Raw genomic sequence first — 23,180 nt, 5'->3', positions numbered from 1 at the left:
TTAAGTTCTGTGCCTTAAAAGTGATAAAAGATGGAAACAATTTTGGAGAAGTTGTAGAAAGGCAGGCACACTAATGCATCATTGGTGGAATTGTAAATTGGTCCAATCATTTAGGGAAGCCATTTGGAGCTATGTAAAAAAAGTAACCCCTTTTCTCAAGGAGAGTAGATCCCCAAGGAGACATATCCTTCAATATATACCCAAATATTCAGAAGCATTTTTTGTGGTAGCAATAAAATAAAACAAAACAACTAGAAACAAAGTGGGTGCCCATTGATTGGAGAACAGCACAACAAATTGTGCTTCATTCATGTAATGCGACATTATTGAGGAGAAAAGACAAATAGGAAGAATTTAAAAAAAAACTTGGAAAGATTTGTTTGAATTTATGTAGAACAACATTAAAGAGCAATGCATACAATAATCACAATAATGTAAAGAAAAGTACTAAAAACAGCAGAACTTGGTCAGTGCAATGACTGTTGATGTCATAGGATCAGTAATGAGATAAATCTCACTCTTCCTCAGAGAGGTGGTGGGCTATGTGTACAAATGAAACATACCTGTTGGGGGTGTGATTAATGTGTAAGTCTGTCTTACACAAATACTTCTATGTACTAGTGGAGATCTACTTTAAAATAACCCTTTTAAAGAATTAAGACTTCTTTAATAATCTAACTCTTCCTTAAATATCTTTGTGCTTTTAAGTAAACAGGATTTACAGCTATTTGTTTTTCTCGCCCAGTTTTCGGAACCGGGCCTCAGTCTCCAGAAGTTGGGTCTATAACTGCACCTTTCAGAATATCTAGTACAATTCTTTTTTCACAGTGGGTACGATTTAAATCTGTTTTGAGAAAAATCCGAGTTTTTATGCCAAAATTTCCTAACGTGTGCTACCTTGTATGTTGATCTGTACAGAGATTTGGGAATATCCGATGGGCCACTATTTCACCTGCACCTTGTCTTCTGAGGATCGGCCCTCGGATTCTCTAACTAGGAGCCTGGGTGAGCTTCCTTGGGGTTGGCACTGAGGTTGAAATGACAGAAACCAAATCTCTGAACGATTACTCCTCAAGCACTGAATATGAGACATCATCTACAAGACCCTACGCTGACACTGCTGGCCTAAAAGTCTAAACAGGGCTTTGGGTGGGAGAGGAAAAAAACAGGAGGATATTCTCTCCAGAGGATCCCTCCCTTGCCTTCCTCCCTCCCCCTTTGCTTCCCCTTCTACCCATCCCTCCTCCCTTATTTCTTTATAGATTTTAGAGGGTGCTTTAGAGGGATAATTTCCTAAAACAAGAGGCTTTGGGGCTAAATCTGGTTCTCTTCAGGGGACTGGAGTGCGAATTCAAGTTGTCTTATAGTTTTTATTATGATAGTTAACTTTTAGCAAATCAGCTCACCTCTCTAGACCCATTTCCTTATCTGTAAAATGAAAAGTTAGGGAAAGAACACGTAGTCTAAAGGCACCGTTAACTCATCCCCAGAGCCAATTTCTTTATCCATAAAGCGGGGATGACAATACACTCCCTCCCCGCCCCCATGGTTTGAGGACCTCTGAGCTTTGGTCAGACCTGTGAAAGGCCATCCAGCAGCAGTTTCCCCTATTTAATTAGTAATTAATGGGGTGAATTTAAAGCTTTCCAGAGAAGAATTAGTGCTCCTCTTCCTCCTCCCCACCTCAGACAGACCCTCACAGGCTCCTGACTCTATCTCGGGCCTCCCTCCCCTTCCTTTTCCTCTCCCGCCTCCCCCAGGTCCAGGTTATCCTGACCCTTGGCCTCCTGCTTCCGGAGTTCCCGCTCCTGGACGAAGCCCCGGAACGTCTGGGTCTCCATGAAGACCTCCAGGAAGCGCCCAGACTCTTGGAAGAGACAGCTTTCCGCTGGAAAGCCTCCCGCTGCAAGGTCCTCTCCTCCTTCTCGTTGGGGGTCAGGAACAGGGAATAGTGGCCCACGACTTCCAAAAAACCGCACGAAGGCTTCGGACACCACCTCGTTCAGGGGGCTGAACTCCGGGCCTGTGGGGGAGAGGCAGGACAGAGGGGGGTGAGGCCTGGGACAAATGCAGACTCGGGCAGGCCTGGCCATCTCGGGCCGGTGCCAGCCTTGCCACCGGGTTCCCTGCACAGCTTAGTTGCAGGGCACTGACCTTGGAGCCAGGGAATGAATGGAAGGATGGGAAGGAGGTCCATAGGTGGCCCACAGTCTGTCACAGGGGACAGAGAACCGGAGAGACTGGCTTTGTGCCCTGGAGGAAAAGAACATCCCATCGCAGCCAAGAACACACGGCTTTGTATTAGCAGAAGGAACTGCCCTGCTTACAGCCGTGGAATCACAGGTCCAGGGTCCGCTCGGTGCCTGAAGTTGGAAAGACCCCACAACCTCGCCTGAGACCCTGAGCTTGTGTCACACTTGGGCAAAGTAGCCAAGACACTTCAGCCTTCCAGGGCCCAGTTGGCTCATATGAAGGGGAAGGGCAGGAATTCTTTGGGGGGGGCAGAGAGGGAGAGAGACAGAGACAAAGAGACAGAGAGGGGAGAAACAGAGAGAGAGACAGAGAGGGAGAAATAGAGAGAGAGACAGAGAGGGGAGAAACAGAAAGAGAGACAGACAGAGAGGGGAGAGAGAGACAGAGAAGGGGAGAGAGAGAGAGAGAGAGAGAGAGAGAGAGAGAGAGAGAGAGAGAGAGAGAGAGAGAAAGAGAGAAAGAGAGAGAGAGAGAGAGAGAGAGAGAGAGAGAGAGAGAGAGAGAGAGAGAGAGAGAGGAGAAATAGAGAGAGAGACAGAGAGGGGAGAAACAGAGAGAGAGACAGACAGAGAGGGAGAGAGAGAGACAGAGAGGGGAGAGACAGAGAGAGAGAGAGAGAGAGAGAGAGAGAGAGAGAGAGAGAGAGAGAGAGAGAGAGAGAGAGAGAGAGAGAGAGAGAGAGAGAGAGAGAGAGAGAGAGAGAGAGAGAGAGAGAGAGAGAGAGAGAGAGAGAGAGAGAGAGAGAGAAAGAAACAGGATTCCCTTTCAGAATAATGGTTTTAAATGCACCAAATAAGATACGTAGGACTGCAAAGGAAACCGAGTAGACTGAAATAAAAATGTAATTGTTTCTCTTCTCCCCCGATCCCTTGGGTCTAGGACGACCCCAGGTTAGAGCTGCAGCTCCATCGGAAGAGCTCTAGGATCCTCTCCAGCTGTAACTCCTAGGACTCCACGAGAAGCTAAGCTCTGAGCATTTCTTCTCCCCTGTCTATTTTGTCCCATTTCCAAGTTGTCGGGGTGAACGGCAGCCTTCTCTGGGGCACATCCCCCTTGCTTCTTCTATTTACTGACGGAGCCGAGAGGCACAGTGAAAGAAGGGAAACGATTGGCAGCAGGCACAATTTAGGTGAAACTTGAGCATTTACCATATTTACAGTCTAAAGGACCCTCATCTTGGTCACTAGCCAAGTCATTCCTCTGCTCCAGGATGTGTTCCAGCGCTACCTGTAGCTTTCGGGGCAGGATGGAATCCTCATCTTCCATCTACAAAGCAGAAGAGCAGCCATGAGCAGAGATGCGGCAGCGCCCTGCCCCAGCTCACGGGGATGGGCCCTGGCCAAGGCCCAGGGCCGGTCTGGCACGCCCCGAGCTCAGCCAGTGTGAATCAGGGGATCGGCATCGGGATGACTAGCCACATCCTGGGGAGGCCTCTGAAGAGGCCTTAGGGATTTAATTGAGCAACAGGTACCCGGAACTTAACCTGATCTCTGGGAGAAGGAAAGGGAAGGGAGTACAAATGTTACATTTTGGAAGATGAAACAAATTTGCACTGCTGGCTGTCAGCAAAAGGGAGCACATCTATTACAGTGGGAATTTCAAATTCACGGATGACATCGTGGTACGCCCACTTGGTTTTTAAGAAATTCTCTATTCTTTGCAAGTTTTGATGTGAGCCAAGTTTTTTCTGTCTTAAGATTATTAGTCAGATAATTTCAAAATTGGCCAGAGTTTAGATTTTAGTTATAATACATCAAATAAATAAATAAATGAAATGATCACACAAGATTGTGGTGCGGAAAGCACTTTGTAATACTTGAAAAAACTATAAATATGTATTATTATATAATATATAAAATAAAACAACATTAATATTTAGATACATATACTATATTATTTAATAAAAATGATTTAGTTATAAACACACAGTAATTAAACTCCTCCACAGCATTTCTACTTTTGTCCTGCTCTCTTTGGTCATTCTCAAAACTGGCACGTACAAGGGAGACGGCTTGCCCCTCCTCTGCCCTCCCCTGCTCCCTAACCCAGAAACGCTTCCACAGCTAGAAAGTGTCCCAAAAACAAAGTACATGGCCGCAGAGCAGCGGATCCTCTTACCTGTCTGAGGAAACGATTGTTTACAAGGTCTACCACAAGGACCTGAGGGATGGGAGAGAGAAAGGGCCGTTATCTGTTGCCGGAGCTGCAGGAATGGCCTCCTGGAGCCAGAGCGGAGGCCTGAAGGCAGGAGGGCACTTGCTGTGGCTGCAGGGCCACCACTAATGACAGGGGAAAGCTCTGCTGGGTCATCCTCAAGTGCTTTAATTCAACCGTGGGCCAACAAGCTGGGACACAGAGAGACGCCACAGACCGGGCTGTTCACACTGGCCTTGGCCAGCTTTTCCTAAGCATTTCTCAGCTCACTTCAGCTCTGGTTACCGCCACAGGACAAAAGACAACGGATCTATAAGTGTTCTCCCTTACACGGACCCCTCCCTCCACCTGCACAGTAACACACACCTTTGCCCTTCGAGCGACATCTCGCTGGCCCAGGCCAGTGACACCTGAGAGAGGGTTGGGGTCCCGGCTTCCCAGTGGGCTAAGCGTGGGAGCACGGGGAGGAAGAAGACCCCAGGGTTCTCGAGCAGCACTTGGTAGACTTCCAGTTGTAACTCAGTTCTCTATGCTTTTCTCCACCTCCCTTAGGAACCAGCACCTCCTGCCTTAGCATTTTGGACCAGGCTAGAAATTCTTTGGAGCGGCTTCCTTCGATGCTGATCCATCTCAAGAGAGCCCTGAACCGATTTCTACTTTGGAGAAAGAGCCAATGCTGAATACGGCAAGTTGTTCAGGAAAAGTAGGCGCTAACCTTGGCCATAGAGGCACAAACTTAAAAGCTAGACTTGATGGTCCTCCCTGCTTCTCTGGCCATCCTCAAAGACTAAAAGGACAGCATTCTTCTAGCCCCAGACCTGATGGATAATTCACATTTGGTTTGAGTTCCAAGAAGCATTTGGCTAGGGGTTTCCAAGGGGGGTTTCCAAGGTCGGCCCCTGAATAGTCCTGGGGAAGGATGAAGAGATATTTAAGAACTGTGTCAATGCCTTTGTTTAGAACGTGTAGGAAATTTTTCCCCCTAATAATCTCTAGAGGTACAACGGGACCAAACTGTGTGATGGAATCCCCAGTGTTTCCCAATCTCCCCCATTCCTAGGCTTGTTTGATAACTAGCCAGCCCAGAAACAAAAAGGGGCAAAGAAAATCATTTCACGTAATTTGGAAATGCGGACTATTATCTTCCCACTCTGCTGACAAGGCTACGAAACAACAGGAACTTAAAGGTGGCTTACGTTTTTAAAATTTCTAAAAGCACTTCTCTGAAAGAGGCCCACTGAAAAAAGTGACCATGTTATCAGTTGTAACCTGAAAGCGTCCTTGTTGTTCTCTAATTGTCTTAGGCCTGGGAGTTGGGAGCTAAGGAACAGGAAGGGTTTGGGAGGGTCTTCCTTTGAACTGAGAAGAAACAGCTCAATCTGCAAAATACAGCCCTGGTCGGTGGGCACACCTCTAGCACGGACAGAAGGCCTTGTGGCTGTTCACCATGGATGGACAGCAGTGAATGGCAGCTCCTTGTAACCGGTTACGCGTTCCATCCCCCAAAGGCACCTCTATTACGGGCACCCCACAAGTGGGCTCTACAACAGGGGAGACATTAACATGAAGGCAGGACGCGGAGGCCGAGCACGGGCTTCCCTCAATCCTGCGCTCCCACACCTGGGAACTCACCTCTTCCAAGGGCAGCTCCTTGAGCAGAGGCAGCGAGCTGGAGAGCAGCCCGATGAGGAAGGGCGTGGGCGAGCACACGATGTCGATCATGGAGGGCGGCAGCACCGGGATGTAGGTGTGCTGCCAGGTGAAGGGGTAGATGAGGGCCACCATGGCGTGGCAGCACTTGGAGAGCGTACTGGGGGCGGGCCAGAGAGCAAAGAAGGTTATTTCAGAACAGGGAACAGAGGAGGAGAGCCTCAGTGCGGGGAGGGCCTCCTTGGGCTCGGGGGGGGGGGGAGCCCTGAGGAAATCGTGAGAGCAATATTCCTTAATTAAAGCTTCTTATTTACAAAACACGTGCTTGGATAATTTTTCAACGTTGACCCTCACCAAACCTTGTACTCCAATTCCCCCCTCCTCCCCTTCCTTAGATGACAAGTAATCCAATATATGCTAAACATGGTAGAAATGTATGTTAAATCCAATATATGCATATATATTTATAATTATGATATTTAGAATTAGCTCATGGTAGAAACTGGGCTCCTGCTCAAATGTGAATAATCATTTACTAATTTTTCTGTTTTATGAGATTATTTCCAAACTTCTTAGTTCCACAGAGGTTATTTAAGAAAGCTGAATTTTCTAGAGAGTCTTGGTTTATCCCTCTAACTACCCAAGCTATTTTTTTTTTCTTTCATTATTTTGGAAAAAAAAGTTTCCCAAAATATGATATACTCATCTGCTCCTTCAGGTCAGATTACACTAACTAGAATTTAATTATTTTCTTAAAGAGTTAGGAACATCAATTACTGCTCAGTTTTGTAAAATCCGTTGAGGGTCTATTGAATTATTCAGTGTGTCTCAGACTGTGCTGTGCTTTTGAGACCTTATTGTCTGAATTTTATAATCTGTTAGGTCACTAGAGATAATTTTTCTTTATTATCAACGGGTACTTGTACTCAGCCCTTCCTTTCCTGTCTCATTTACTATTGCTGGTATGTTGTAGGTTTAGAAACAAAATAAAAACGCCATTAAACCTATATGTAAAAGAAGATAGATTTTTGAGTAAAGAATTGTCTCATAAATAATGTTCATGAATTCTAGACTGTGCAATTTTGTGAATCTTATTTTTATTGATGTCTTTGTTTCAACATTGTCTTTAATTCTGAATATATCTGTCCCTGCTCCTCATACCAGTGAGCCATTCCTTATAACAAAAACTAAAGAGGAGAAAAAAAACTCATTCAGCATAACCAAACAACTTAGCAACTTTGTATGACAACAGATGCAATGTTCCATACTCATGGTCCTCAACTCCATTTTCTCAACTATTGGGAGAGCCAAACTTGCTTCAACACTGATTGGTTCATTTTCCCAAGTGATTGCTCTCCTGGATTTTGTAATCTCCACTAACTCATCATCCTGCAAATGACCTCAACTCTGAAAAATTCTCAGTATTTTCAGACAGTGCACCTCATCTTTTTCCACCTGGCTGCAGGACTTACTCTCTCTGGGTACTTTTATTATTTATGTACTATGTATTCATTACTCTTCCATCAATTACTTATCTATATATTATTTATTTTATATCATACATATTGCTTATTTATTATTTATTTATATTTATAGGCTGTTATTTAATTCCACATTCTACCCTTTTCATGTTCCTTTTATATGTTGTCTTCCCCTATTATATTGTTAATTCCTTGAGGCCAGGTGCTATATGTAGAGTGATTGCCACATAAATGACAATGGACTGTGGTTGATATTTGGGATCTTTTTTGTTTTCTTTCTGGTTCTTGGCTACATTTGAGAAAGACAAGGTTGCAGAATTGCTCATTCTCGATAGCTGGGTTCAGGATTACAGTATTGGGATTTCTTAAGTTTAAGGTCAGTGGAGGTAGGGGAGAATCCTCCTGATTTACATTAAAATAAAAATATTTTTAGTTGGTGGATTCTTATCTCCTAAAGCACTACTTAAATACTAGCTTCACTTAGAATTGGAATAGACCCATCTGGAAGGAAGGTCTAAACGAAGATCGATTGAATAAGACCTTCTAAGACATAAAAAAATAAGATCTTTTGAGTCTGAGAGAATGAGAGAAAATAGACTACACAAGGGATTTAATACTTCTTAAGATTGATGATTTTACCAAGTCATAAATATGGACATGTTTGGCCCAACCTCCTTCAATATATACATCAGCAGACTAACATCCATGGTGGTTGTGACTTGTTGAAGAACACCCAGATGGTAAGAGCCAGAGTCAGGGGTTTACTGGAGCAAGCTCAAGAGAGCCCATTGTTAAATTTTTAGCATAAGCATTTACACCTCAAAAAATCAGCAAATACAATAAATCACGCTTGACTAATTGTTTTGCTTATTATATAGACTTAGAAAATTGATGGATAAAAGTATAGTCTACACCTAAAAGTGTATTGTGCAAGCAAATTTGTTTTTGAGGGGTAGAGGACGGATTGGTAAACAATGGCCAGTACAAACTGAGCTTCCACCTCGGGTTCTGTGATTTAAATTGGAGCCTCTTTCCATCTCACCATCCTGCATCCTCTCTCCAAGATGATCTCTATGGTCCTTTTACATTGAGTTTTTTTTTTCCCTTTTTTTCTTCTAACAGGAGGGAGGGCGTGCCAGGGGGAGAGGGAGGAAGAGAGATGGATTTGTATGTATTGAATCACACACATATCCTTTCAACTCAACCATCATGGACAATGGGAAGCATTTGGAAGGTTTGCCTTCTGCAGGTCTGCCATTAGAAAAGATATGAATACAAATATTATCAGTAGACTTCTCAAAATCAGGAGCTACATTTCACTTTTAAAAAATCTTTTGGTAATCCTTTCAATGTCTAGCAGCAATATAGATCTTTATATATAATATAGTATATATTATATATATTTATAACTAAATATATTATATAAAATATATAGCATATATTTAAATATGTACATGTGTGTGTATATATACATATGTGTATATATATATACATATATACACACACACATATACTTTATCTGATATTAATTTTAAACTTAGGAACCTCTGGGAATTCCACTGAGCTTGTCAGTCTTGTTTCTATGCTATCAATCTATGGCACCATTGGTATAATTTTGTTCCTCCTTGATTGCCTTGGAAAATATTCTTCTGTTAAAGATGAAGAAGGAAAAAAAGCCTGACGTAGGAGATTCTTTCTCCCTTCTCCTCTAGCTCCTTCACCTCCCAGAGATATTGGATTACATTTTTCCAAATTAAATCTTGTTGAGTTATTTCCTGCCTGGATCATCTAACCTCCCCAGTTCCCAGTTTTCACAAATATCTATGTTCCTCAATACTTATTGGAGTTCTAAAATACCTCCTAGAGCTGGAGTATCTGGCCATTTAATTAACACCATGGTGTGCCTTTCCTACTGAATAATCACTTCAGAGATGAGAAAGGACACCAGACCTAATAATACCAATTAGTATCTTGTTGCTCTTGAAGACCATCCTCCAGGAGATGTACTCAAGTTGTTCTCTGAATACCTGCTCTTTACGGAGATAGGAGAACACAGCATAGTTAAGTCAAACCTTCCGTGAAGGGAGATTCAACCAACAAACATCAAATTCAACACATAGCTATTAATTGCTTACTCTGTGCAAGTGACTGTAATTAGTTCTGGAAATACAGGCATGAAAAATTTACAAGTAAGTGCTCAAAGAACTTAGTATCTAATGTGGGGAGTAGAGTGCACAGATAAATGAGAATTACACAAAGGCAGAAGAAAGATTTGGAAAAAGCATGAGTAAGTTGGAGAAGGAAAGCTTACTTTCATTTGGGAGGAGTGAGAGAAATCTTAGGCAGAGGAGATGTCCTCTGAGTTGAGCCTGGACAGAAGGCAGGGAGGAACATCAAAAGAGAGATATTTAGGAATGGAGGAATCTATAGTCAGTCTGCAGGAGGGCTCAAGGAAATGCAGAGACATAAAAGAAAATGCAATGAAAGTGAGATGAATAAGTAATCCATTTTGACAGGAATATGAAGTGGAATTTATGAGAAGAGATGTAAAGACAAGGAGAACCAGTCATGGAAGATGTTGAACATTGAATTTATATTTTATTCAGTAGGCAAGTGGGAGCCACCAATGGCTACAGAGCAGAGAAATGATATGGAAAAAAAACCCTCAATGTATTAGGAAGATTATTCAGGTGTGGGAGCTGTAGCTGACAGAAAATAGACTTGGGGCAGAAAGAACAGTTAGCAGGCTATTACCGTAGTCAAAATGAAAACAAGTAAGAGAAGACAAATGGTTTAGAATTGAGATGACTTGGAGGGAGGCAAGGCAATTCAGGTTCTAAGTGACTTGCCCAAGGTCACATAGCTAGTTAGTGTTAAGTGTCTGAGGCTATATTTGAACTCAGGACTTCTTGACTTCAGGGCTGGTAAAAATGAAGTGACTTTTACACAAAATTTTCCCTAAAAAATGTCATTCCCCAGAAGATAATATTCTTTCTCTCACAGATATTTAGGGAAAGAAATAAACAGAGGTTTAAGATACTTTTTCCCAAATCTTTGTACTTTTGGTCACATAAGTCACCCCCTCATCCTTTCCTCAATAGAGGCCCAGCTTCTATAGTGGAAAAGTCATGGAATATAAAATTATAGAATCCCTGGGATATCTCCCTTAGAAAGCATCCTTTCAATCCCTTTATTTTAAAAAGTTACATATATTTATTTCATATGTAGCCTTTAAAAAAACCTTAGGCCTTCATCTTAACTCCCACTTGAAATGACGTCAGGTCCCCAGTGGACTGGTGATCTGTGTATATCCCCTTTGAGGTTCAAGAGGTACCCCTGAGGGTCAGTGGGAATTTTTTTAGTGCTATCAATCAACTCATAACCTCAGACTATTGTGTCTGTTCCAGTTTCATTTAACCAATTAATACCAATGAGCTTAAACTCTTTTGTTTTAAACTCCCAGGTAGGAGGGATTTCAAAGGTCAGCTAGCCCAGTATATACTTGTTTGAGAATCCTCCAAATAACAAAAAGTAGTATTCAGCCCCACTGGAAGACCAAGAAATAAGTGTCCTGCTTCTGGTTAAATTAAGAACCAGGTCTCCACATCCCAAACTTTACGAGGAAGCTGACTTTCAAGGAGAGAAAAAAAATAGTAAGGGCAAGAAGAGGCAACCTGTTGCAATAGGACATGGATTTCTATATTTGCTTTACATTTAAATTATAATCACTGAAGGTCTGCAAGAGAGTATCAGAGGACCGCACAGAAAAGCCTAGAGAGCAACAAGACAGCAGGTCCACATGTGGAACAAGACTGAAGCCCTGTGGGCCAGCAGCAGAACCAGGAGCCCAAGGTTTAGCAAGAGCAAGGGGGGCAGGAGAATGCCAGTCCTTTTCTATGGGTTATGGCAACCGGTGATGTCCCACATCTTTTTTCCTTTTCAGTGCTATCAGAATCCAAATGTGCATGAACAGGAAGATAAAAGGATGCTTCTGTGGGTTCCAGAGAGGTTTTCCTGAAAATAAGAGGTGATAGAAGAGGAAAGAAAGCAGTTTGGATGGCAGTATATGCATTTCTTGGGCTGCCCCCCTACCCCCCCTTCTGATGAGAATTCCTTCCCTGACTTCTGAGGGCCAGGGGAGCCCAGCTGGAGGGGAGGAGCCCCGTGTCTAGGAAGGATGACACGTCTCAGGATGCACAAAGGTGGGTGACAATTTGGAAGGTGGAGGAGGATGTCCCCTCTCCTCCACTACTCACCTCCCCAAGGTAGGCTCTACCTAGTCTCCTCTCAGTTTACAAGATTGGAAGGAAGTCAGGGGGATGGGGAGCCAGGATCTCTGCAGGAGCTGGGAGTGTACTCACAGCTGGCTCTAATTAAGGTGGGGGTGGTGGGACAATCACCAGTTCTGGCAGCTGTGTTCGGCTTGTAGAAGGGGGGAGGAAAGAGTAGTCTGCATAGGGGAAGGATGCAAAATGGCCATTGGTTGACAGAAAAGCAAAAGAAGATTTGCAAAAATAATTTGGGCATCGGGTGGATGGGGAGTTCTGCAGGGTGAGACACTGATCCAGAGCCTCCGACTCTAGCTGGGGATGGCCTCCTCCTTTAGGATTGTGGAATGTCCCCATTAATCCATTCCCTGCCCCCCAACTAGGAACCACTACCCCAAACCTGCTCCTAATTTGTCTGTAAATAAGACAAGCCAAACCACATCTGGAGTGTTCGATTTTGGGCTCTACATTTACAGGGAGGATATCAATAAAATGAACCATGTCCAGATTATAGACTTAGAGCTGGAAGTCACCTTAGAGATCATCTACTCCAAGCTTTTTATTATGTCGATGAGGAAACGGAGGTGCAGAGAAATTAAGTCCTTTGCTCAAATTTATACAAGGAGTAAATAGTGGAGACGGGATTTGAATTCAGGACCTCTGGGATTTGAACCCAGATCCTCTCACTCCATGGCTATTTTTCTTTTCACTGTACTATGTCACTTTTCATGAAGAATGTGACCTGGATGGTAAGAAGAAAAGAAATCATACCCATGCAAGAATTAGTTGAAGGAATTGAAAATGTTTATTTTGGAGAAGAAGAAAAAAAAAAGACTATTTTTGAATATTGGAAGGACTGTCATATAAAAGATTGTTTCATGTATTGGTCAACCTGCCATCTTGGGGGGGGGAGGAGGGGAAAAATTGGAACAAAAGGTTTGACAATTGTCAATGTTGTAAAATTACCCATGTAAATATCTGGTAAATAAAAACTATTAAAATAATAAAAAAATATATATTGTTTCTCCTTGGACTCCAAGAGCAGAAGAACTAGGTGGCAGTTGCAGAGAGATAGATTTTAGTGTGATAGAAGGAAACTTCCCTAACAACCAGAGTTGTTCATAGTGGAAGGAGAAATCTTGTCAGGCAGTTATTCCATTGATCACTAAAGTGCTCCAGTGGGATCTGAATACTACTTTTGGAGAATTCTCAAACAGGTACATGTTGGGTTAGATGACCAGGAGATTTTGTGATTTTTATGAATCTCTGATAAAAATTTTGGTTGTAGAGAAATTTTGGAGATCCACTGGGAAAGAAACTCCTTGTGATAAAGTCTATCAGTCTTCACTTTCATATCCTTATACCTCACCCAGTCTGTTGTATATATGAGGTGCTCCATATATGTTTGCCAGATTGAATACACCAGTATGTTTTTGTCTGTTGTAAAAATCACAATAATTGCTAAGGTCATTTAATTGGATCTCTTCAGAATTCAGTAAAATGATACTCCACTCTGTTGGTAAAGCGTGATAAAAATAGCTAACAGGGTATGAATGTCAAATCAACAATTAGACTTTGTGTATGTGTGTGTGTATGTGGAAGGGTGGTATGTATGTGGCTATCATGTTTTCTTTATGACAGTTCTGAATCATGAGGAAAGACAATGTGGTAATAGAAAAGGTATTATTAGACTTATTGTTCAAACCTGGCTCTGACTCCAACCAACTGTATAACTATGGATAAATTACTTTACCTGTTGAGGTTGCCATTTCCTCATTTATAAATGACAGGATTGAAGCAAGTCTCTTGAAGGTCTATTCTAGTTCTAACAGAGTGTATATAAGAGAAGCCAGTGTGGACAGCAGGAGTTTTCTTTTTAGAACAGGAAAAGAATGAAGAGATGCTACAGAAAGTTGTTTTTATGACTCACTGGCCAAGTGCTCATTTTTATGATAATTATAATAATTTTATATTTATTTACATATTGCTTTCCAATTTGCCAAGTTCATCACTTATAAAAACTTCGGAAGTAAAAAAGTCAAAATGTTATTATTCCCATTTTACAAATAAAGTTAATGAAGCTTGGAAAGTATGTAATTTGTCTAGTGCCATTTGGCTAGTAAGTGGTGGTACCAAGACTAAAAGTCAGATCTTCTGATCCTGTTGGGTGATTTCTCCACTACATCATTAAACAAAAGTATCTAAGGGAAGCTCTGGAACACATTAAGCAGGTTAGCAAGATTGGGAAGAGCAAGTTTTCATTATACAGCTGATCCATAACCTTCAAAATAGGGAAATTGAACATAATGAGGGAAGGAATGTAACCTGGAAAAAAAAAAAGTTGTTAAATAGCAGTGGCTAAAAAATAAAGGTCAGGGTGAAAAGGCATCAGCCTGTATGTACATGAAATATTTCTTTAAATCTTGCTTCAAATGATATGTTACCTTAAAAAAACAATTCAACACTTCAGTTGAACTAGACTTATGAAGTCTCTTTCAGTTCTAAATCCTATGAACCTAAAAATGGACATGAATCAGAGTAAGGTCATCACTCCTGCTTCTCTCTAGTATACCTTGTATTTATACATTGCTTTACTCACTTAAATGACTATAATAAAATTTAATTTAATATAATAAACTTATATAAAAGTAAATGTATACTTGTCTAGATAATGTATTATAATCTCTGAGTTGTTGAATCATGTGTATTTGGGAAAATGTAAATTGTCAAAATTGTATTCTAAAATCCAAAGCATAGAAGCTCCTAAAATTACAGTTATGGTGCCTCCAATAAATTAATCTGCCTAGAGAGGGTGTACCTTGCAAACATGATGAAGAATTATAAATTCTAAGAAGGATATGGTAGCTAAAGTTGAAGGATTTATAAGTTCAAGGAGAAAATCATTGATAATAAGCTAATGGAACACAAAAACATATTTATGCCCATGCAGAGGGATTTATTTACTTGCTAATGATGGAGTTACACAAATATGCCATGTAAACATATGTTATGGATAAAACAAAATTACAGTAATTATCAAGATTGACTACCTAATCGGTACACTAGCCAGTGGTCCAAATTTAGCGTTAATAAATGCTTTCTAATGTTGCAGAGGGTGGTAGCCTCCCCAGAAGGGACAAGGAGACTACCTAAAAAGATAAAAGGAAAATAATTTCTTTATCCTGAATCACATTCTCCTTTTAGATTAACTATAAAAAGATGTGTTTGTTTCCTTTCCTAGATGTAGATTTGGCTTCTGTTGCAGTTTGACCAAAGCTTTGGAAAGGGGGATGGCACAAGGATGTGGAGGGAGAGAATAAACTTTTTTACTTTTGATTTATCAGCAGGGAGAATGGGAATGGAAGTATTGTGGGAATATTTACTTGGGTTGCTTTGACAACAGTAGGTTCCATCACCCCCGCCCCCAACATTCTTTCCTTTCTATCCACCAAATTTTGGCTTGACAGGACCTTAAGAAACACTCAATGTCCATTCTAAAGATGAAACGGAATCAAGCAGGCACTGTATACTTGTTACATCTGTTTTTTTGGCTCAACTCAAAAACACTCCCCTCCCTTACACAGTATGTGGTGTGATTCTCTGGTATTTCCTCTTGCAATGGGTTAATAATTCAGTAGTAGGGACCATGAAAATAAGACTATAGATGTTTATGTTATGGCTAGTAAACCTAGGTGGACTAATGTTTGTCATGAGGCAAGAACAATTAGCCAATTCACAGAGAGACTCTGCTTAGCCTTCTATCAATACCCATAGTTTCTATTTTTCAATTTTTTTTTATTGTTGTCCTTGTTGAACTTGGAGCCCCTGTTAGATCACAGTCATTAGTGACTAAAAGTATGCATGCTCTTCATAAGCCTTCCATTTCACAACTCAAGTGGGATGGAAGCTTTCTCCCTTAAACAATTAGCCCTTGGCCATAGAAACAAGTGGTTGTACCTAAGTTTTTGTCTTTAAACAGCGATTCTTAACTTGGGGATCCATGAATTGTGGATAGATACTTGGATGGGAAAAATTATATCCTTTGTAATCTTATGTTTTTTATTTTAGGCATTTAAAAACATTAATCTGTAAAGTATTCCATGGACTTCACCCAGCTGTTCAAGGGATCAACAACTCAAAAAAGATTAAGAATGTCAGTTTTATTCAAACATTCTCTGGACTGGGAATAAAGAAAACCTGAATTTTGGTCCTCATTTGCTTACTGTATTACTGACTTTCACATGACCTTGAACAAGTGCTATTGTTGTTTGCTAAAAGTTAAGACCTGGAAGAACATATCTCCCCATCTAATGCTTTGTATTGAATTTCCAAGCAGCTCTCAGTAATTAAGAAAGTTAATCATTATTCATAATGATATGCCAACAAACTTCTAAATAATTGATTTTTCACTACTCCCCAGGAACCTCTCTCCTTCTGTGAAGGGAAAAATGGCACTAGGTATATGATAATTTGACAATATGAGAACCAGGGCGCCTGATTCTCTTCTCAGATCTCAGAAAGTTCATGGGATTTAGAGCTACTAAATCTACTAGAACTAGATCAGCCGGTTCCACTAAATTAGTGAAATAGAGTCCAATCTTTTCAGTTTATAGATGAGGAAACACAGAGAGAAGTTGAGATTTGCTAAGACCACACAGGTAATGGCAGAGCTGGATTTGAACCCTGATCTGGTTCCAAATTTAGGGCTCTATCATACCATGTTGTGTCCTTATGGACAATATGCTGTGTGGCTAGCATCCCTCGGGGAATGGTAGTTCTCTTCTGTCTCTCCTCACTCACCCTCTCTCTCCTTCCTTACCTTCCTGAACCTGTTCATCTTTCCTAGGCTGGTCCCAGTATAAGCCAAAGAAACTAAGGTCCAAAGACACTTGTTCATGGTCATATATTGAAACAAGATTAAGATTCTAGACTGGCACTTTATATTCTGGGCCACCTAGCTGGCTTTTTGAGTCCATATCTAAGTTTTTTCAACTATAGTGTTTTTCCACTCTAGTACAATGCCTCTCTGTACAATCCCATAATGGACACCTCTACTTCTACCTGCCAGGAGATCAATAACTAGATTTATCTGGGTTAACTTCTACATCCTGCCTTGGTTTCTGAAGCCTTGTGACTCTATCCCCTCTAAATCCAAGGCTGTGGAACTGCTTGAATAAAAATCACCAACATAGGGAAGTTGGGAGGAAGCAGGAATTTTTAAAACCCACAAAAAACAGAGGGTACTACTATACTGCTGTGGAATCAGATCTTGGTCACTGAAGTGTCGATTCTCATCTCTCTTGTCTGAATTCCCCAGTGCCCAGAGAACTGGGGAGCCGCCCAGCTACCAGGCTCCAACTTCAGGCTTCTTTCTTTAATTTGCCAAAGGCAGCTTAAAAAATAATCAATAAGAATGTAACAAATAGCCAAGAAGATAAATAATTTAAAAATCCAAGCTAGGATATGACAAAATAGAGTAAATTGTCAACATTGTTAAGGGGGGGGGGGGAGAGTCAATACTAAGGTAACCAGACCTACCATAGGAAGAAGGATAACTGCAAATTTTGACTTTCTATCTCTCTCCACAAAATGATCCTGACAAATTTTCCATATGATCATATCTTGTCTCTCATGTCCTGTGCAGACATGATTGATTGAACACTATGAAGGGGTCTTTAGACATCACCAGGTAGCCAAGAGTTCCATGACCCCAAAAAGGTTATGAATCTCCATCAGAAAGGAACAATTTTAGTGTTGTTCAGAAGTAAACTGATTAGGAGTCAGGAAGATTTGGGTTTAAACCTGGTAAGGTCAACTTAAATCTTAGCAAGTTCAAGAATTTGTATATTAAGTCAGAGACTCTTGCTGGAGTTCTCTGATTTAAGAAATAGTAAATCATAGTATCAGGCACTTTATTGCTGGAAGGGACTTAAGTCCATTAAGTTCAAATCCCTTATTTTACAGGGGAGGATGTTGAGACAGAGACAAGTTAAATTTGTCCAGAGTCACATAGCTACTGTATGAAGCAGGATTTGAATTCAGATTTTTCTGACCACAGGTCCAGAATTCTAGCCACTATGCTATCTACTACTTTCCTCCTTCATTCAACATTAGTCATGTTAAAGCACAGTCTCGAGTTTTTATTTGTTAGTTTGAATATTGAACATGTTCTCTCTTAATTCAACTCCTACTTCTGGCTTTAGCCAATTACTTTGCTTCTTCCAGTTCTTCCAGCCCAGCTCACTCTCCAGACTTTATTTTTCTACTTTTTCACCAGTTTCCTTTCCCTTCTTCTCCTCTCCAATGTTCTAGTTTTCTTTCATCTGTTGACTTTTTTCTATTAGAATTTTCCCTTAGATTTAGCTCTTCTCAGCAATACAATGATCTAAGACAATTCTCAAAGATTCGTGATGGAAAATGCTGCCCACATCACAGAAAGGGCTAGGGAATATGAATGCAGATCAAACCATAATATTTTCACTCTTTTTTTTTTTTGCTTTTTTTTCCTCATGATTTTTTGCTTTTGCTTTTATTTTATAATATGATTAATATGGAAATATGTTTAACATGATTGTACATGTATAACCTACATCAGATGGTTTGCTGTCTTAAGAGACGGGAAAGGGGAGAGAGAAAAAAAAATTTGGAATTCAAAATCTTATCAAAATAAATGCTGAACAAAATAACTGTATGGATATGTATACATATATTGTATTGAACATATACTTTAACCTATTTAACATGTAGTGGTCTACCTGCCATCTGGGGGAGGTGATGGGGGGAAGAAGGGGAAAAATTAAAACAAAAGGTTTTACGATTGTCAGTGCTGAAAAATTACCCATGCCTATATCTTGTAAATAAAAAAGCTATGATAACAAAATAATAAATGCTGAAAACTAACTTTATAAGTAATTGGGAAAAAATATAAGAAAAAAAAAGAATATAAGCTCCTTGAGAGTAGAAATAGTCTTGCTGATTTTCCTAGATTCCTTCTAGTCCCAACTAAAGTTCCACTTTTTATAGAAAGACTTTAAATCTCTTAATTCCAGTGCTTGACCCTTTATTTAATATTTTCTTTTCTTTTTCTTTTTCTTCCTCTGAGGCTGGGGTTAAGTGACTTGCCCAGGGTCACACAGCTAGGCAGTGTTAAGTGTCTGAGACCAGATTTGGACTCAGGTCCTCCTGACTTCAGGGCTGGTGCTCTATCCACTGCACCACCTAGCTGCCCCCCTTTATTTAATATAATTATTTTCTTTTTCCTTTCTTTTCCCTCTGTTCTTGCCTCACTCCTAAATATGAAAATTAGGGAATAAATTAAATGGGATTGAGGGTGGCTATTTTGTTTTTAGGCACTTATTATTTTTCTTGAGGGGAGGGAGGAGCTGGAGCACTTGGTTGGACAGCAGTCAGACAATATTCACTTGTCAAGGCTGCGATTGGGGAAGTGCTTTGTAAACCTTACGGTATTATATGAGTGATTATCACTGCACAAAGTAGAACACAACAATAAAAAGGTGAGGAGTGTACCTGAGCTTATCTGCAATGAAGATGACCCTCCTCTCCAGCAGCAGGGAGGCAAAGACACAGACCAGGTGCCTGACGCTGAGGGATGAGAAGAGAGACTCAAAATCGACGTGCTCGAGCCTGGAATCGAGGGGCCGGCACAGCTCAATCACCTGCCAGAGGAAGGAGTCCAGCGGTGAGAGCACAGGACTGGGCAGAGGGGGAAGCGTGACTTACCCAGCTTGGTCTGGCTTGTTAACAGCAGAGCCGAGTCTATTAGATTCACATGCCATGAGGCGTCGGAGAGGGAAGAGCATCGAAGAGAAAGAATGAGGTAGTGGGATAGAGTGTACACTGAGGTCACTCCTGGCTGGTCAGCCTTTGGGTCAGTCTCCGTACAAAGGGGGCTTTGCTGGCTCACCTCTAAGGCCCTATCTATCCAGCTTAATCAGTCTCAGAATCTGAAATTCCTCCTATTTTCATTGCCCACGGCTACAGATGATATCAGAACATTAGCTTAAATAAAGAACCAAAATCTGCTGAGATTTGGGCCCCCCCCAAAAATGACCTTGGCAGAAAAATGGCCATGTTCTTCCAAAACCCTCCCTCCCAAGGTTTTACATGGTTCTAGACAGGATGGGCCAGATTCTCACTCTATTTCTGCTTTCCCCCCCCTTTTTCTTTATATGCCCAGGGCCTGGCACATAGTAATTTCCCAGTCCCGAAGGCTTGAAACCAGGTTGTCATCATGGGTTCCTACTTTATCTCACCCTACCCCCCCCAGCCAATCTGCTCCCAAAGCCTGTAGATTTCCCCTCACCCACATCCCTTGAATGAGCCCCTTCTCTCTCTGATACTTCCACCATTCTGGTGCAGACCCTCCCCATCACGGGCTTTGCTGGGGAGTCTGCCCACCTCAAGTCTCTCCCCATTCCAGTCCATCTTCTGTTTAGCCACTAATGTGATTTTCTTAAAATGCTGGTCTGACCATGTCACCCATCCTCCCACTAAAAACTCCAGTGGCTCCCTATCCCCTCCACGGTCAAACATAAAATATGCTGGCATTCAAAGCCCTTTCTACTTTTTCGTTCTCCTTATACTTAATTCTCTGACAGGGATGATCCTTTGATCCTTCACTGGCCTCCTGGACATTCCACAAACAAGACCATTATGTATGTGTATGTGTGTGTGTGTGTGTGTGTGTGTGTGTGTGTGTGTGTGTGTGTGTGTGTATGTATGTATGTATATATATACATACATACATACACACACACATATATAATGGTCACATATATGTATATATACACACATCACACACACACACATATATAATACACATATATAAAATAGCTTTTTATTTCCATAAATAAGACCTATATATATGTTATAATAATGGCTTTTCATTTTTAAAAATTCATGCAAAGATAGTTTTCAACATTCACGCTTGCAAAACCTTGTGTTCCAAATTTTTCTCTCTCTCTTTTCCCCACCACAGTCTCCTAGACAGCAAGTAATCCAATATAGGTTAAATATATGCAGTTAACAAGACCATTTTAAATGGTCTTAAATCTGGGCTCCTGGCATTTTTTTGGCTGTCCTTATGCCCGGAGCATACTCTTTTCTTAAGCTCCAACTACAGACTTCTCTAGTTTCCTTTAACTCCATCTAAAATCCTACCTTCCCCGGGAAGCCTTACTCCACCTGTCTTTCTTTTTTAATTAAAGATTTTTATTTTCAAAATATATGCATGTATAATTTTTGACATTCACTTTACCAAACCCCAACCTTGATTCCAGTACTCTTTGAGGGCAGGTTCTGTCTTTTGACTCTTTTTGTATTCCCAGCACTTAGCACAATGCCTGGCACATAGTAGGTGCTTAATAAATATTTATTAACAGATTGACTGACCAGTGAGAGTGCCTTGCCCTGCTCTTGGGAATCCAAACGAGGGAAAGACTAGAATTTTGCTGCCCACGGCCTGTTTTTGGTGGCTGGGGCCTCTTCTCTCTCCAAGAACAAGAAAAGTGCCATCACTCACTTCAGTCCCAGAACCCGGCAAGAAGTTCTTGACAGTGATGGTTTTGCCCAGAGCTGGGAAAGGAGCTTCCATGACACTCCTCATGAGCGGCTGCACCAGGGCAGGTGAGATGCCCCGGCGTTTTTCTACCTCATCCAAGATCTGCAAGGAAGAAAAGTCAAGTACAACTGTTAGGCAGGGTAGAAGACAGAAATGCTAGGAGGCAGAGCCATAACTGGGCTAGGGTGACTAGCTCATCCTCAGCCAATCTCTGCCCTGAGGACCCTAAACACTTTGGCCCACCACCAGCTTTCAGACTGGACTCTCTAAGGCTGGCTGACAATGCCTGTGTCCGATTGACTGGGAGGGGTGAGGTGGACTTTATTCTTCTCCCTTTTCCATCAACTGAATTTGCTCTAGTTACAAGAATTCTAATTGCAGCTTTGCAAACGTACCCACCACAACCTATCTTGATCAAGTAGTTATGACACAGATTAGTCATGAGTTCCACTGCATAACCCTCATCAAGCCAAATCAAACACTTCTGTGATCTACTTGATGTCCTAAGAGCTTCCATTCAATTTAATTTCATTCTCAGCACATATTTATTAAGGACTTACTAAAACTCCAACTTTCATCTCTAAACTGCAACTTAGAATAGCACAAATCCCTGAGCTTATCAGTATAAATACTTTATGTTCTATACAATACACAGAATATACATATAGAATACACAGAATATTTCATGTTTTATATATCATTAAGAAAAGAGATAATATGACTACATGTTGCATAGTATGTATATCATATTATACAAAATAGAATATATACTATGTATATATTTCATATTTATGATATATAGTATATGTAATACATACTGTATAAATATATATGTACTATAGATTTAGTCTATATAGTATATATACATATGATGACATACTAAGTATATATCTATAGCTAGAATATATATATGCATACATGTATGTATTCTAGATTATAGAATATATTCTGTGTATCATGTAGAACATAGAATATATATGTTACATATAAACATATATACCTATGCATATAAACATACACACACTATGGAACATGTAATCTGTATTCCTTATTTTAATATATATATATATGTATATCTCATACAGAATATACAAAAAGAACATAGAATACATAAATCTTTTGTATAAATATTGGCTACGTAATTATATATTCAATACGTAAATATCTAATTGAATTAATTTTTTCACTGTTCAAAATGAGTTGTGGTAAATTAATACTAATTTCTAAAAATCATTTAAAATGTTTAAATCATTTGAAGTGTTGAACCAGAAAGGTACAAATTGCATCACTTAACTGGTACTCCTCTTGTTATGATCATTCTTGAAATTGTCTCTGGATGTTGGCCATGGACTTTACTCTATCAGCCTTTAGAAAATTATTGAATTAGTCTTAAACTTCTGCAAGCTGTAAAATGGGCATTTCCCAAGATGATACAGTATGATTCCTCCTCCCTCTAAGAGCGATGTTGAAGAATAGGCCCATGTATGAATTACAGGCCGTAATTGAAATCTGACTCTACTTCCTAAACCAGCTCTCTCAGTTTTAATGACCAAGCCTGGAACAAACAGAAACTTTCTGACTAGTAGCATTGTTTTCATTTGCAAACAAATCCATGTGAAAGAAAGGACATCCAATGAGATGAGCAAAATGGAACAAGTTTCTGTTACTGGTGCTAAGTTACAAGCATTAGAATATTAAGAAACATGTATCCTCCTTCCCCTCTTTCTATCTCCTTCATCCTCATGTCCATCCAGGTGCTTGGCAGCCAATCAGTTCTACCTACATAATAGTTCT

The 23,180-nt window shown here is 40.6% G+C and overlaps 1 protein-coding gene across 1 annotated transcript in view; it reads right to left on the bottom strand.

Moving 5' to 3' along the window:
* DENND2A (DENN domain containing 2A) overlaps positions 1–23,180 on the bottom strand; it is a 104,109-nt gene that overhangs the window by 3,013 nt on the left and 77,916 nt on the right. The window contains 8 exon segments of the mRNA XM_074267740.1: positions 1,778–1,861; positions 1,864–1,967; positions 1,969–2,023; positions 3,402–3,519; positions 4,372–4,413; positions 6,040–6,217; positions 19,334–19,482; positions 21,348–21,488. Coding sequence (XP_074123841.1) covers positions 1,778–1,861; positions 1,864–1,967; positions 1,969–2,023; positions 3,402–3,519; positions 4,372–4,413; positions 6,040–6,217; positions 19,334–19,482; positions 21,348–21,488 — 871 coding nt within the window.

The sequence above is a fragment of the Sminthopsis crassicaudata genome, chromosome 5 (genome assembly GCF_048593235.1).
Source record: "Sminthopsis crassicaudata isolate SCR6 chromosome 5, ASM4859323v1, whole genome shotgun sequence".
Classification (NCBI taxonomy): Eukaryota; Metazoa; Chordata; class Mammalia; order Dasyuromorphia; family Dasyuridae; genus Sminthopsis; species Sminthopsis crassicaudata.
The sequence above is the reverse complement of the archived record's forward strand: the minus strand, read 5'-3'. Positions and strand labels throughout refer to the sequence as shown.